The sequence below is a fragment of the Megalops cyprinoides genome, chromosome 6, assembly GCF_013368585.1.
Source record: "Megalops cyprinoides isolate fMegCyp1 chromosome 6, fMegCyp1.pri, whole genome shotgun sequence".
NCBI lineage: Eukaryota > Metazoa > Chordata > Actinopteri > Elopiformes > Megalopidae > Megalops > Megalops cyprinoides.
Genome location: NC_050588.1, coordinates 21,060,626 through 21,076,893, shown reverse-complemented (window position 1 = coordinate 21,076,893; position 16,268 = coordinate 21,060,626). Strand labels below are relative to the sequence as shown.

At 42.7% G+C, this 16,268-nt stretch overlaps 1 protein-coding gene across 2 annotated transcripts in view; it reads left to right on the top strand.

Moving 5' to 3' along the window:
• Positions 1–16,268, top strand: part of LOC118779032 (FYVE, RhoGEF and PH domain-containing protein 5-like) — a 45,529-nt gene that overhangs the window by 2,105 nt on the left and 27,156 nt on the right. For both annotated transcript variants that reach the window (XM_036530855.1, XM_036530854.1), the window contains exon 2: positions 2,247–5,028. In XM_036530855.1, coding sequence (XP_036386748.1) covers positions 2,247–5,028 — 2,782 coding nt within the window. The remainder of the gene's footprint in view (positions 1–2,246; positions 5,029–16,268) is intronic.

Genomic DNA, 16,268 nt, shown 5'->3' with positions numbered 1-16,268 from the left:
TACATTAATTACTGAGAGACTGGGTGTTTGATGAGTGAGGCAGTGTCTGTTTGGTTACTGAGAGAATGGCTGTTTGGTAACTAAAAGTGGCTGTTTGTTTACCAAGAGAATGCCTGTTTGGTTACTTACAGAGTGGCTAGTGGCTGTTTGGTTACTGAAAGAGTTGCTGTTTGGCAACTAAGTGAGTGTATATCTGACCCCTGAGATGGTGGCTCTTTCATTACCGAGAGAGTGACTGTTTGGAAACTGACTGACTGAATGGCTGTCTGACTTCTGAGAGAATGTCTTTTTGGATACAGAGAATTCTTCCTCATGCCTAACCCTTTCAGCTACCTTTAAAATAATCCTTTAAATCTGTCCACCTTGCTTTGAGTGCAGCTCTGGTCATTAATATTCAAGGGCTGACCATTCATAATGGTCTTGGTATAAGATTATATCCTGTAGACTTGCATGTTTAAGGTCTCAGGCTGTCCCATTCTTTTTTTAATTGATTTTTTTTGCACATGCATATCCTGTTGTTTAAGACTTTGTGAGACTGGGCTGTTGTTGTTTGCCTTTTATTGTTCTTTGACTCACTGAAGGGCCATTCTATCTTCAGAAAAAAAAGCATGCAGACCCCTCTGAAAGGGATCCTTTGTGTGAATCACAGGAAGTGTGACAAGAAGGAAGTCCATTGGTGTTGCCTATATTGTGCTCCAAGTGGTTCACAGAGAAGGCAGGGTGTGCTGTTAATGTCCTTCCCCGGTGGCCTTCCTATCACGGGGAATCTACTGGACTACTTCATTGGTGTGGTTTTGAAAAATGTCATGTTAGCAGAAAGAGCACAATTTTTTTGAAGGATGTATGTTGTGGCAGGCATAGAATAACAGGAAGAGACAGGGGGTTTGTAAACTTATTTAATTATTAGGGGGAGGGGGTTCCCCTCTAAAAAGGCCTAAAATGTAATTGCCTGTCTGTGCAGAGAAAGTATAGTTTTGAATCACAAAAGGACTGCCATGCTTGTTGTGCATTTAGGGTCAAAACCATCACAGTTTATTTGATGATATACTGTAATGTATGTGGGTTTACATGCTGACTACTCAATATATGCAGACAGTGAGTAATCAAGGCATAAGTTTTATATTTCAATGTAACATGGATTTTCTTGGATTCCCTACTTATCAGTCAATAAATGCGTGTGTTAAAACGAAGTGAGCATTATAGCACAAAAGAACAAATTCATCAGCCACTTTTGATGTAAGATGAGCACAATGAGTGTGGTGAAATTGTTGTTAATGTCTGTGTATAGCTGTTAACACACACATGACTAAGCATGTGGTGTTTTCCTCTTGTGTATTTTGTCATGATATGAGATCATGTTACTGCTCACTTGGTCTTCTACAGGCCACACCTGACTTGGGCAATAGTAACACCACATCTCCATGAAACAGCTTTTCACAATAAACATAAATACATAATACATAATCTCTGTCTAATGGAGACGCAGCAATCGTGGCCAGTCTGGTTTGGCGCCAGACAGATCTGTCATGTATTATGTGCAAATGGAGACACTATGGCTGTGTTTTTCTGGCCTGTTGCCCCTCTGAAGACAGTTCTACTCCAAGGTGTTTCTGTCTCCTAGGACAGTGTTTCTCAACCCTCTCCTGGAGGGAGGTTTGTTATTAAGCAGCTTCAGGAGTTCATAACGAGTTGATCATTTGAATCAGCTGTGTTGGAGCAGGGAGAGATCTAAAACATGCAGGGCAGGGGGTACTCCAGGAGAGGGTTGAGAAACACTGTCCTAGGATGGCAGATGCAATCACAGTCAGTTTCATGGACTTCAGAGTAATAGTGTTACTTCAGAGCACTGGACCTTTCGAGCATTTAACAATTGTCATTGTGTCTTCCTGTTGAAAAATGTCATCACTTAAGAACCAAAGACAAATAACTGATGGATTCCATTGTGTAAATCAGGGGTGTCCAAACCTCTCCTGGAGGGCCACTTGTCCTGCATGTTTTAGATCTCTCCCTGCTCCAGCACAGCTGATTCAAATGATCAGTTTGTTATTCAGCAGCTTCAGGAGTTCATAACGAATTGATCATTTGAATCAGCTGTGTTGGAGCAGGGAGAGATCTAAAACATGCAGGACAAGTGGCCCTCCAGGAGAGGTTTGGACACCCCTGGTGTAAATCATAATTGACACTGGCACTGGTCGATTTATATTAAAACAACTTGTTTTTGTTCTTTCTGTTTTTGTTGTTTTCAGATTATCAGAAGCCACCCCTAGCTCCAAAGCCAAAGATTCTTGATCGTCTGTCTATTAAACTGCCTTCATCCCTGATGTCAAGACCCTGCTCCTCCACCCGGGGTCCCAAGCCACCCGTAGCTCCAAAACCCAGACTGCAGCACCAGCTGGAGGAGACATGCTGCCAGGATGCTGACGGTTGCTTCAACAGGTGCAGCAACGGAGACCTGGCGTGCTCTGAGGAGGAGATTGACCAGGAAAATGAGTCAGAGGTCCTCCAGGCAGCAGATAACACCTACATCATGCTGTCCACAGAGCACCTGACAGAAGAGGTGGAGACGTGTGAAGAGGAGGAGGAGCAGGGCATGCTGGAGCCACCATCTGATGGCGAGACTTTCTGCTCTGATGATAACGAAACGCAGCCAGGGCAGGAGAGGGAGCAGGAGGCAGAATCGATGGACCCTGTCGAAACCGACTCCATGGATGCCATTGACATCAGCGATGCAGACTCTGTTACAGATTCGGTGGATGGTGTCGAAATCAGCGACATCGAGTGCACAGACGAAGTAGAACCAGAGGACTGTGATGCTGGTGAAGCACTTGCTGATGCCGATGGACTGTCGGTGTGTGGCGCTGCCTCTGACAATGAGGGCACAGACCACCTCAGTGAAACAGGGGAGGAGTCAGGCCTGACAGAGGAAGAAAACGCTGTTGAAGAACAAGCTGAAGGTGGATTGACAGGGAAGGAGCAGCTGTACAATGAGCCTAATGAATCTTACTATGGGGATCATGACACAGACAGTGAGTCCGCTGAGGAGGATGGTGCCCCTACTGGAGGATATCCAGAGTGCCAAGAGTCCTGTCAGGAAGCCAAGATTCCATCCCTGGGTGTGAACAACCATAAACCCCCTTTGCTGTGTGACGAGTATCCGTACGATGTCATTGGTCCCCCGTGTCATACCCATGTTCCTCAGAAGGCTGAATATGAATTCCAACCATACTCGGTCATTGACTCGGTGCCTGCAGACGCGGTCTGCATCGTGGATGTTGGGGCTGTGAAAGATGAGGAATGCAGTCATAGTAAAATAACTGTTCCAGAAGATGAAGCAGTCACTGATACAGAACCTTACTATGTCTCTTCAAACGATGTAGCTGAGACCAAGGACAGTCAAGCACAACCGGGAGAGGAAATGTCTCACAAGGCTTCTGAGTCTGAATGTGACGGCTTGAGTCCTCCCAGAGGAAAGGCTAGGATTTCAAGGGATAGTGAGGTTGATGACTATGCAGACATCAATGACTCCCTCTGCGAGGACTCTGATGATTTACAGCATCTGGAAGGTGTGTCGTCCGAGGATTACGTTGAAATAGGCGATGATGATGAGACGGATACAGAACAGAGGACAGCTGCAAAAAATTGTGAATCCACAAGCAAACGTGGCCACACCCTTCTCAACCAGCTCAACAGCCAGCCTAGGTTTAGGCTGTGCTCCATCACAGTGCCAGCAAACCTGGACTTGTGCAGAGCCTCTGAACTCACCAACAGGCTGGTGTTTGCTGACACCACAGATGCATTTGAAGACGACATTGATTTCGAGGGCCACATTGTGCCTTACTTCGAGGATGGTGAAGGAGAAAGGGACAACATTAGCGATGAGCATGTCTACGAGGAGGCTGGGCTTGACTCTGAAGGGGAAAACTTCCTACCGCTGGACAGGAAGTGCATGGTGACAAGGTCACGGTCTCTCTCAGGGAAAATGCCCGGTTATGTCCCTGAGACGGTGCCAGAGGAGACAGGTGCGGAGTACCAAACGCACGACTATTGCACAGTGGCCTTAGAAAGGAGTGGAGACCCACTCAGTGACGATGAAAAGCTGCTTCCCTCCTCCAAGCCGAGGAACTTCATCTTGTACCCACGGTCCTACTCGGTGGAGGGACGAGACGTACCGATGTCAGTTCACGGAGAGAACAATCGCTCTCCTGTGGTGGAGGCAAGAATGAAGAGGAAGGATGACAACCTCTCTCTGCCATGCTTCATCAGCTCCTCAGGCAGCTTTTCCCAGAGAGGTCGCCAGCCCTCCAGTGGTTTGTCCACCCCAACGTCAGTGGTAGACATCCCACCCCCTTTCGAACTGGCCTACATCACCAAGAAGCCCATCACTAAGAGCTCCCCATCTCTTCTGGTTGAGAGTGACTCTTCAGAGAAACAGAAGAAGAAAAAGTCCTCCTTCAAGCGCTTCCTGGCCCTCAAGTTTAAGAGAAAGACGGAGAGCAAGGTCCACGTGGATGTCAACATCCCTTCTTCCCGGTCGTCCTCTGAGTCCAGCCACCACGGGCCCCTGCGGATCCTGGACCTGGACAGGAGGAGCATGAGTAGTTCCCCACAGCTCCAGCGGGGGAAGCCACAGCGTTTGTCTGACATACCAAACACCTTTCTATTGTACAAGGATGGGCAGACGAGGAGAGGTGTCCCCAAGGCCTTTGGCAACCGCAGCGTGTCTCGTGTAGAGTCCTTCGAGGACAGGTCCCGTCCACCCTTTACCCCCCTCCCCCTGACAAAGCCCAGGTCGATCTCTTTCCCCAACGCAGACACGTCTGACTACGAGAATATTCCCGCCATGAGCTCTGACTACGAGAACATCCAACTCCCCCCAAGGAGGCCAGCTCGGTCCGGGACCTTTGCAGAGTTCTTCGATGACCCCAACCGAGCGCTCTCCTCTGCCAATGAGACCGATGGCTATGTGGACATGAGCAGCTTCACGGGGTTCGAAAGCAAACCACAAACACCTGACCAGGAGTCCGAAAGGTACTGTAAACAGTTGTGTAAGATGTGTTAGCCTCAAAGTGTTCCTATAGAGGAGACAGGAAATAACAACATCTGTCTTAACTGTTTGCCTTTACTTGAAACCATACAGTTTCGCTCTGTGTCAGAGGAAGTGCTTTCAACACATTCCAAGTAAAAACTCATTGCCATCTTGAACGAAGACAAGCATAGCACATAACAATTATTATGCTGTAGTTGTTGTCAATTACTGTAATGATTTAATAAGCTCAACAGGCATCTTAGGGATATTTTAATTCATTTTTATTTGAGAGGTATTTCAGAATATTTATCTATAAAAATAAGCAATATTTACACTGTATGGTATTTTCAAAGTGCCTGTTTCCTTTTTTGAACTGTTTCTCATTATGGAAGTAGCAAAAAGGCATTTTCATGCTATTTTTATTTATATATGATTTGTGAAATTGTGTATTGTTGACATGTAAATAAGCACCAATGGTGCTGATGGTAAGCTTGAGAAAATTGCATATATTAGTACATATATTAGTCTTTTTAAGATACATATATATATGTTTTTATAAGTAAGAATAGTTTGCTATCAAGTTGTTGCCTTTTGCATTTACAGTGTATATGGCAACACTCCCCTCTTGATATTTAAGAATTTGTCAATAAATCCAATCCTGTCTATTTCCTGTTTTCTGAAAAAAATGACAATGCCTATGACCTTGTTTAAAGACTGTATTCCTTAAATAAAGACAAGTTATTCCTCCTCCAATGGCTGCTTGTATCTTCCTCAATTACACTCCAGGTTTTATGTAGGGTAAAATAGCATCTAGGAGATGATAATGACACGCGGATGTTTTTGTTATGTTGTGCTGTCAGCCAGGAGAGTGAGTGCATTAAATGCATAACACATTCAAGGTTAATACATGCAAGGTTATCATAGTATTGCACAATTTAATTTCATTGAGATGCAAAATAAAATGTTGTTGAAAGCACTTCCTCTGAAAACTGAGCAAATAACTTGGTAACTGTAGCTCCATAAAACACATGCCTGAACACTGATTCATCAGAGGAAGTATTTATTTTCTCTTACTGTATGTACATGCACTGAGTGTACCATTCTCTTTATTGCCACACAATGTTTTGATGACTGAATGTATTTTTTGATGAGGCTGTGTGTGAATGTCTGCACATGAAGAAACTTACAGGAGTTAGAAATCTGGAGAAAATAAATGGTATAGTAAAGGCAACATATAGTAAGCTAAATATAGAAGTCCTGTAACAGCAATCACATGGTGCACCAGTAATCAAGAACCTGTGGTGTTATGGATGCGTGTACTAGGCAAGAGGAGAGTCTATTTAAGGGGGCAAAACGCAGTCTTATGAGGTGGATTTCAGTGCCAGAATATAGTCAGTCACTTCTGTTCTGGTAGTTATATGTAGTTCGTCATGACTGAGATGTGTATCACCACAGTGGGGATATTGTTAGATGAACAGAGGTTGCAGGACAGTTTTGGCAGGGTTGCTGGATTTGATGATAACCTCTAACAGGGAGCCATCTCTTGCCACTAGTTTAAAACTCTATGCAGTGGCTAAAACTGTATAGACTCATCACTCTCTCTCTCCTATCAGAATCCCAGACAACTGAACTCTTATTAACTCTTACAAAGGGCTTTTAGTGGACATTGCTTGGTCCTGGTTGGCTTTAGTATACTGTAAATTAGTAGGGTGGTTCTAATGGGCAGAAATCTCCTGTTCAGGTTGTATTGTGTTCTGGGATTGCAGACAGGGTCCGTCTTTAAGCTGGTACTCCCATGCTTGTGAGAGAGCTATCTTTTTTTTTCATTTTTCATTTCCATGCTCACATGTGAGTCTTGTTTCTTCCACCCTGTGAATGTTAGTGGTCTGAGAGTCCACTTTGCAGGTGGGTGGAGGGTGGTAGGGTTGAGGTTGGCCCTCCAGTGGAAGGTTTACATCCACCTAGAAAGACTTCTTACCCAGAATGCCAACTACATGAGAATAAGATCAGCAATTTTTTTCTGTGTTTTGCACTGGTGATGTGTCTGTCACCCCCAGCGATGATATTTAGCCTTTATCTATTTATTTGTGTTTCTAAACAAGGAAACATAGTTAAACACTAAATATTGTCAGAAATAAGATAACATTGAGTCTTTAAGGAAATGCAAGAAGCAAACTGAGCAAATGCTTTACATGCTTTCACATACATAACAAAGAGGAAAAGATAAATGGAAATAAGCAAAGAAATAAAAAACAGACTCAATAAAACCACATCAAGGAGTAATGCAACATTATACATACTCATTGGAACTCCTGTGTAAATACTCACAGCTTTGTGAATTGGTACCTGAAAGTTTATGAATGATGACAATACTTTGCCAAACAAGTTGAATATTTTGTGAAGTTCCAGATTTTATGCTAAAGATTCCAGAAATGTTCCCTTTTACACTGGCTGAGGTGAATATAACTCTTTTAGGTCTAGTTTATTTTTGAGTCTATCTTCATTTGTTGTTGTTGTTGTTGTTGTTGTTGTTGTAGCTATCTTGTATTTTGGGCTTCTTCCAAAGTCATTGCTGACATCCTGGAAGGATTTAAGAGTCTGGTTATCCTTAAATAAAAAAGTCTGAGCTGTGTAGGCCATGTACTGCATTACAGACAATGTTATTTAAGTCTGTGTTAAAAGAAATGAGTGCAATGTGTCAATGTGTTATGAAGAGCAGATGTTCACGAAATATGACCTGAATGATTAATCTTCATACAGCCCATAGTGACTCTCATCTGTTATCTGTTACAAAGATAACCAGGTATCTAAAGCCAGCTTATCCAGCAAAAGGAGCACTATAATTTTAGACAGACAGTGGGGTGTCAAGAAACAGCTGAGAGGTTTTTCAAAATGCATGTTGCATCCAGCTAAGCTTGGGGTTGTATACTTTTGCTCTGCTGAGTAGAGATGGATGTTACCTGCATATATTGAGTTGATGTGCTCAAAGTCATTTATCCTTTGAAGTTTGTATTACTGTATATGGTCTTTGCTAATTGTTTAACCACAGCTTCAGAGGAAGTGCTTGATAATGGCTAGTGCTGTATGGTCCCACGGTGTAGTACAGTTGATTTAATTAAGGTAACGTGATAACTTCAGAGAGGTTATTGGTGAACAGAGTGGTGGGAATGTTGAGATGGGAAACACATGCCTGTGACTGTCATGACCAGACCCAAACTGTTTTTAATAACTTAACATTTACTTTTTATCCATATACAATTATCCATATTTATTCAGCAACGCCACACACAGCTTAGCTGAAAACTCTGTGAAGGTATTCTATGGGAGGAAGCCACAGCACTTATCTTTGAATGCATGGCTTTGATCTGTCCAATGAAATCAGATCACAGGTCAAATTTCTTTAGAACTAAAAACAAACTCTGTTCTATTCTACTCTGTCCTTCCTTTTCAGCATCTAGAGAAACTCAACATGAGAGGAATCTAATTTCTATGAATATGTTACAGAATGCTGGAAATGTGTCCAATATTGTTTATATCAGCATTAATGAAGCCTGTTTGGGTTAATCATAGGTACAATTATTTCTAGCCTTTGAGTTGTAGCTTTACAATTCAGCAAAGACACTGAGTGATACAATGCACAATTAATATGGTCTTTATTCTTAAAAAAATGCCATTTTCCCACTAACTGGAATACTCCAGAGAGGAATACTTTCAGCAGAAAGTCAGTAACCGTGTGTATAAAACCTGGATATAACTCATGTTGGAAAAATGTATGAATCTCTTCTGATAAGCTGCCTGGTCCTGGAGATTTATTGGCTGGTAAATCTGTAAGAACTACAAGTACCTCCCCAGGAGAATAGGGAGCATGGAGTGTCACTTCCTAAAGATTTATGTCATGCAGGAAAAACTTTGTTTCAGTATAAGGGGATTACTTTTGGACTTTTGGCTCAAAGGTGTGTGTAAAATGACAAAGTGCGTATTTTACCACTTATGGGCCATATATTATAATGTTTTCTTTCTTACACATGGCCTAGCTTGAGTACTGTCATTGCCCTTTATTTCAGTTGAGCTTCTCTGATATCAGTCAATCATTCCATCAATCACTCATTTTTTTGTATAATATCCTTTACAAGTAGATTGTCACAGAGCTCTTGACAGGACACTATTTTTGATATAGAATGGTTAAAAACTGAGATTTTTTTTCATATTGATATCTTCATCATACTTCAGAATTCTATATCAAATAGAATACTTTTGTATTAAATACGTTTGTATTTGTATTTTGTATTAAACCAAAGTGTTGTGCCTGACCTCTGCTACTTGCATGAGTATATGGGTGTGTGTATGTTGACATATGTGCACAATGTGGTGGCTGTGTGTATGTGCTGACATACACATACACACATATGTGTGTTGTGTGTATGTATTTGTGTGTGTGTTCACTCATTCTCCTTTCCCTGTGGGTGTGTGAGCAGCTGTTTGCAGTGGAGAAATAATAATGTAGCCAGATTGAATATGTCTCTCAGAGCATTTGAACACTGCTGAGATGTAATGGATGATAGCAAGTCACAGCTCTTAGCGCAATCACTCACTACAGAGTTCCAAACTGTCTCTGGCTGCAACATCAGCACAAGAACTGTGCGTTGGGAGCTTCATGAAATGGGTTTCCATGGCCGAGCAGCTGCACACAAGCCCAACATCACTATGCGCAATGCCAAGCGATGGCTGGAGTGGTGCAAAGCATGCCGCCATTTTAGACAATTGTATGCTTCCCAAACTTTGTGGCAACTGTTTGGGGAAGGCCCTTTCCTGTTCCAGCATGACTGTGCTCCTGTGCACAAAGCAATGTCCATAAAGACATGGTTTGATGAGTTTGGTGTGGAAGAAGTCCAGTGGCCTGTGCAGAGCCCTGACCTCAACCCCATTGAACACCTTTAGAATGAAATAGGACACCGATTGTGAGCCAGGCCTTCTCGTCCAACATCAGTGCTTGACCTCACAAATGCTCTTTTGGCTGAATGGGCACAAATTCCCACAAACACACTCCAAAATCTTGTGGAAAACCTCCCCAGAAGAGTGGAGGCTGTTATAGCTGCAAAGGGGGGGGGGGGGGGGGGCAACTCCATATTAATGCCCATGGTTTTGGAATGGGATGTCCAAGAAGCTCATATAGGTGTGATAGTCAGGTGCCCACATACTTTTGGCCATATAGTGTACAAAATTCTTTCTTGTAGTGACATTATATATTAGCTCAATGGTGAGGCTGTAGGCTCGTACCCACGTGAAGCTGCAATCTGATTGGTCAGTTGTTTTGTCCTCTTCAGGGTTTTTCTCTGGTGCTTTTGTTTTCCGTACAGGGTTGACATTGGCGCCGTCCTTGGCTGCTGCCCAGCAACGGTGGGAGTGATTTATTATCAGCACATTAAGGAGTCATCACCCTTCACTCCAGCCAGTCAGGCTAGGGTGTGTGTGTTTGGAGGTGTACGGCTGGAGCTGGTTAGCACAAGTTCTTAACATGCAAATCATTTTTTTTCGGTAATCCTGATGATAGCTGATAGCATAGCTTGCCAAATTGTTTTGAGGAGAAAGAAATGACACTTCAGTTTAATTTTGAGCTAAAGGTAAAGCCAGTTGACTGAATGCATCCTTTGGTATCCATATTCAAAGTCTCTACGACATAATGGAGTGGTGCCCTGGAAAGGTGTGACACCATTTTCAACATGTGTGCTGTTGCAATATGATTCTGAATGAGACAGAAGTCAGGGCATTATGACAGTGAAGGGGGAGCGATGGGTGGAGCTTCCATGAGCTGTCAATCACTGACAGAAACAAACCATTCAAAACTCTTAATATTTCAAAAATGAAGAGCTTTGATTTGACCCCCCAAACAATCATGGGACTCAGGAAATCTTTCTCTCCTCAGCAGTACTAAGTTGTGTTCTTCTTTGAGAAGCTTTTAGGTTGTGCTTTTTCTCATTTTACAACCATCTGTTTTGCTTTACTTAAACTTTTAATGTGTGCCGTGCCTGCTGCCCTTGCCTAGTGCAGCCCCAGAGATGCATGGAATTTGCAGTTCAATACAGTGCTGCTTGTTAAATGGTGTCTGAAAACAAGGGCCAGTAAAATATTACTTCTCCTTATTTTAACAAAGGTCACTGGTTTGTTTTTTTCTAGGACCAATTATTAATGAATTCTGCATTTTTAACTAATAACCATAAGCTGTGCTGTAGTTAAGCTAAGCTTAATGCATTATCAATGGAACGGCATGGTGGTTTATAGCTGCATCAATCATCAGAGGTTCTATAATAAAGTGTTTTGCTGGGTCTTGTGTGCAGTGTGGATAGATGTATTTTACTAGTCTGATTGTATTATTGGACTGCACCTCTGGACATGCCTGGATCTGTTTTGACTCAATGAACGCTTTCCCACAGTTTTTCACTGCGCTGCCCTTTGGTGAAAAAAAAAAACAAAATGTCAGGTGCTACTGTTTAATGCAGTAAGCTCCTAATAGGCTTTGTATGCACTTTTTTTTCACAAGCTTATGGCTTGTTGACATTTTTTTCCCATTACCATTTCTCCACATCTTCCTTGCCCCCGGCTTTCTGTGTGTCTAATGAACCGTTGAGCTGTGTGATGACAGAGCATAGGCGCACAGGGCACAGGCACACAGGGCATGTCTGTACTGTCTTGGGCAGGAAGTAGGGCCAGGGCGGGGTCTCCGTGTGCCTCCTGTCCTGTCTCTGGATGGGGTATGGAATCTTCACCCAAGTTTTGAACCTTCTCCACCTCCAATACCCATTCCTGCAAGCCGATCCCAATAGACTGTGCCTCTTGACTTTCCCGAAGAGAGGTTGGTGGTTAGGATCTCTGTTCTGGAAGTTGGAGTTTCATGCTGGGTGCTAGCAGCTGTCAAGCTGTGAACTGCAGACCATGTGTGGTCCAAACAGCATGAAGATATGACCCCTCTGACTAGCTACAGAGCAAAAACAGCAATGCCAGTGAGATCTGGTTGATTTGATCAGAGGGATAGCTATTTAGCTCGACAAACTTTTAAAAGAAAATTATGACGTGCACTTCCATAGATTTCCAGGGGTGCCTGTAATGAGAATAACTTGCAAAAGAGAGCCTACGCTGTGCCTTTTGTAATCCTTGGTTCCACCTCAATCCCTGCCCCCAACAGCCGGCTACCTCTAGGATTGATGTTTATTTTAGGTGTAGTATTGTGATGTATTTTGGATTCAGTGTCCTAGTGTAATTGGTTTCTGTTACATAGTCATGTTGCCCAAGTTAACTTAGGGTAGGGGTTGAATGGTGTTATTCACACATTCGTTGGTCTGTGAGTGTTGTTAGACTGGTCTGACAATGTTGTTCATTCAACTTGAATGGATACACTTATGTTCTGTTGTGCTGGAAGTCTGGATAAGAGTGTCTGCTAAATGCGTGTAATGTAATATATTGAAATGTAATCCTCTTCCATAAAAATTTGACCTGACAAATAACGACATGGTCAAAACGTACTTGGATTTCATCATTTTAAAAAAATGATTTCAGCAACTTTTTGTGCTGGATGAAATTTTCAAAAGGTATATGAGGTGTGAGAAGTGTGGACTCTGCATTTGGCCCCTAATAGAGAACAGGCAAAAAGAGTCTCCCATGGAAAGGGTTGAGAACTCTGCTGCATGGAGACATTGGCTGGGAATCAGTAAACGGAGGCAGGCTGTAGGTGTTGCCGGTAGCCGGGCATGGGTGTGGGGCAGCCAGGCGGCAGGCGCGGTGAGGTCATTGCCAGGTCATCCCCGGGGAGGAAGCGCCCTGCCTATGAGCTTCCACTTCACTGTTTACAGGAAATGCAAGACAAGAGGGCCACAGTGAGAAGGGGTGGGGTGTCCGTGTGTGTGTGTGTGTGTGTGTTGGGGGGGCAGTCAGGAGGTGGGTGAGGAGAGCGCGAACTTCCCAGACTCCCCTGCAGTTAGAACAACAGCGTGAGGTGTGGCACCTCTCCCAAGAAAGCATTGTTGTGTAAGCCCGGCTTCAAAAAGCAAGAAGCTGTTGTTTTTGTTTTTGTTATTGTTACTGTCGTTTCCCAGCCCTGGGTCTTCTTTTGTTCTGAGCGACCCAGTTTGACAGATGTTGTTTCCAGAGGTTTCTCTGCTCCAGTCCCCAGGGGATGAAGCCCCAGCCATTCCAACAGGTTTCTTCCCATCCTGGTCTTTTTTAAAAGCACCCAAATGGTCAAACATGTTAAGCTTTACTTCAAAAAGATTTTATCTGGTAAGGATTCATACAGATTGTAGAATCATGAGATGTAATATTGCAGGTTAATATAATTTCAAGTAATGTTCATGTCTTTTGCTTCTTAGAAATTCTTAGAGGTCCTCTTTGGTCTGTGATTGGGTCTGTTCAGTGTGGAGTAGTGGCTCAGGTTAACGATTCAGAATCATAGATCATTGTATCCTAAGCAATGAGCTGTATTTTGAATTTGGCCATTGAAGGCCAGCGTAAATGGGTTTTATCATATCTGGAGTGTTAGAGCAAGAGCTAAAATAGAGTGTGTTTTAAACAGTCCACGGCTCAAATGTAGTTTTGCTGAGAAAGGCAAAATGCTGAAGGCAAATCCTCCTCAAGGCAATCACACTCACATATTGGATGGACGCTTGCACATGATACAAATAGTCGCACACATACTCCTTCTCTTTCTCTCTCTCTCTCTCTCACACACACACACATGCATGCACACACACATGCACGCACACAACAACCGTATGCTAGCTGGACACTTACATGATGCAGATAGATGCACAAGCTGGACCCATTCACACATACATTCTCTCTCATTCTCATGCACACATACACGCAGACATACACATACACACTGCAGACATACCCATGCAGACTGAACAGGGCGGGGGTTTCGCGGGACATCCTGCTACAGGATAAGGGTGGGGTAGCGAGAGGGAGTTCTCCTCCCAGTCTCTGAGAGGCACCTTGTGCAACGGCCTCACACTCACATGGGGTCTGGGAGAACTGTACGAAGGACCACACCACAGCATGCTCCGCCTCCTTGTGGTCACCTGCTCCTACAGCACCAATCAGGAAGCTTGCTATTGCAGCGGCCCCTGTCAAGTACCAATCACTGTACAGTCCAGAACAATGTAGCAACAGAGAGTTTGAAAATGTATTGAGTTGACAGAGAGCATTTGAAAACATGAGAGAGGTAAAATGTTTCATTCATATCACTCATGACACACACTCACCAAAGCTCTACACAAAGTTTTGACTGCAAGATTTTTTCCAAAGGTGATGTGTTTTAATGCAACTGGCAAAAAGAAACCAACAGACTAAAGCTTTTACAGAATGGTGATGTAGATTACTTTTGGCCCTCGTGCACCACTTAATTAAAATATTGCCATGTGGGCATTTTACAAATGTTGAAAATGTAATTTTAGAATTTCACATCTTCATATTAGACCTCTCTATTCTGCATGAAATGAAATACTTTCATATAGAAAACTTAGGGAATTGCAGCCTGTTAATGGACCAGTTCTACCATTTGTACTTCCTTTAAGAGTGCCATTGTGAGGAATATATGCTCACATTTCTAATGAATATTTTAATGCTCAATGTTTAGTTTAATAGAATTGTGAATTTAAACCCTCTCAAGTCAATGAAAATAGGAACAAATAAGTTTAAAAAAACTGTAATGTCCTTTGTAATGTGCCAAACCAATTTTAGCTTAAGAGTATAATAAAATGCAATGGTAATTGCATTGCATTAATGAAAATGTTTCAGCCTTGTTCTGAAGGTTACTATTGCTGATGGAAAAATGTTACATTATGTGTATTGTCAAAGTTTAATGTGAAAGTAGCCAATGAAACAAATGTAAATTTCCAGTGTGAGATTTCTACCACATCTACATGAGACATTAATGCTGAAAAATTGTGTGGGTTGGAGTATTGAAAACTTACCTTTTAGACATGGAAAATGGCTTAATTTGTGTGTAGTATTGTGACACAACAAAGTAACAAGTACTTACTATAACGATGCAGTATATTAATATGGTGTAATATAAAACATGCCAGACTGGGGAATGTGAATGATAGACATTGTATTTTATGAGTACACACACAAAAAAATAATTTATTACACTTGGAAGCTTGTCTACTGAAGCAGTTTTCATGTATAATCACACAGAATTGTGAAAACCCCTAGATGTTGAAGGAGGCATACTTTACCTTAAAGCATCACTTACTACATTTTTATTGTTCTTCCAAAGAAAGGTTTTTAATTCCCTGAGGGGTCTGGAATTAGAGTAGACATTTATCATCTGAGAAGCCAACCAGCTATAAGTTTGCAAGTGAGAAATCAGTCTGCTTGTGATTAATTTGGAGGCTATCTTTCCTTATAAAGGGTTTAACAGTGTACACAGCATTTTGCTGTCCCTGTGTAAAATGTGAGAAAGAGAGAGAGAGAAAGAGAGAGAGAGAGAGAGAGAGAAAGAGAGAGGGGGAGAAGAAGAGAGAGAGAGATTAGATTTAGGTCTTGGATGTCACAAGATCACACCTTTTATTGAATTTATCTGGTGGGAGAGATTTAAATATTTTACCCCACAAAGTAAAAACCTCCACGCATGTTTAGATTGAATGTTTCAGTAGCTGTCTATTGGAGCTGTCTATATTAGGTGATAATTCTCCACTGAAATGTCACTCTTTAATTTATTTGTGAGCCTACGATTTCACTGTTGGGTTTCTTCCTATTAAGACACTATAATTTAATTACGGTACCTGTTATTGCAGCTTGCCAAGGATTTTGGGGGGAATATAGACATCTAAATACAGAGGTGTACCCGACTGTATCCATTAGAAGAGAGGGCTCCTGGAGAAGCAAAACATATGGTGACCATTTCAGCACAGCTGGACACAGAATTAGACATGAAGAGAACAGAAGGAGTGGAGTACTAATCCACCCTGTCACCCAGGGATGCAGTGGATAGATCACCAACACAAAGGGGCTTTCATGCCTTTAGAAATAACCCACCCATCAGTCACCAGGGTGAGGGGGGTTCAAAGAGCGGCCCTGCCGTGGGGTGTCACTCGGGATGCACAAAATGAACTCGAAGGAGAAGGGGCGTGTGTCACTGTATTGAGGTTCTCAGTCTGAGGCTGAGCTCCCCCCCCCCCCCCCCCCCGCCCACCCCCCAGCTGTTCATTGTAGAGTCTGGATGCTGTGATGTGTGTGTGTGTGT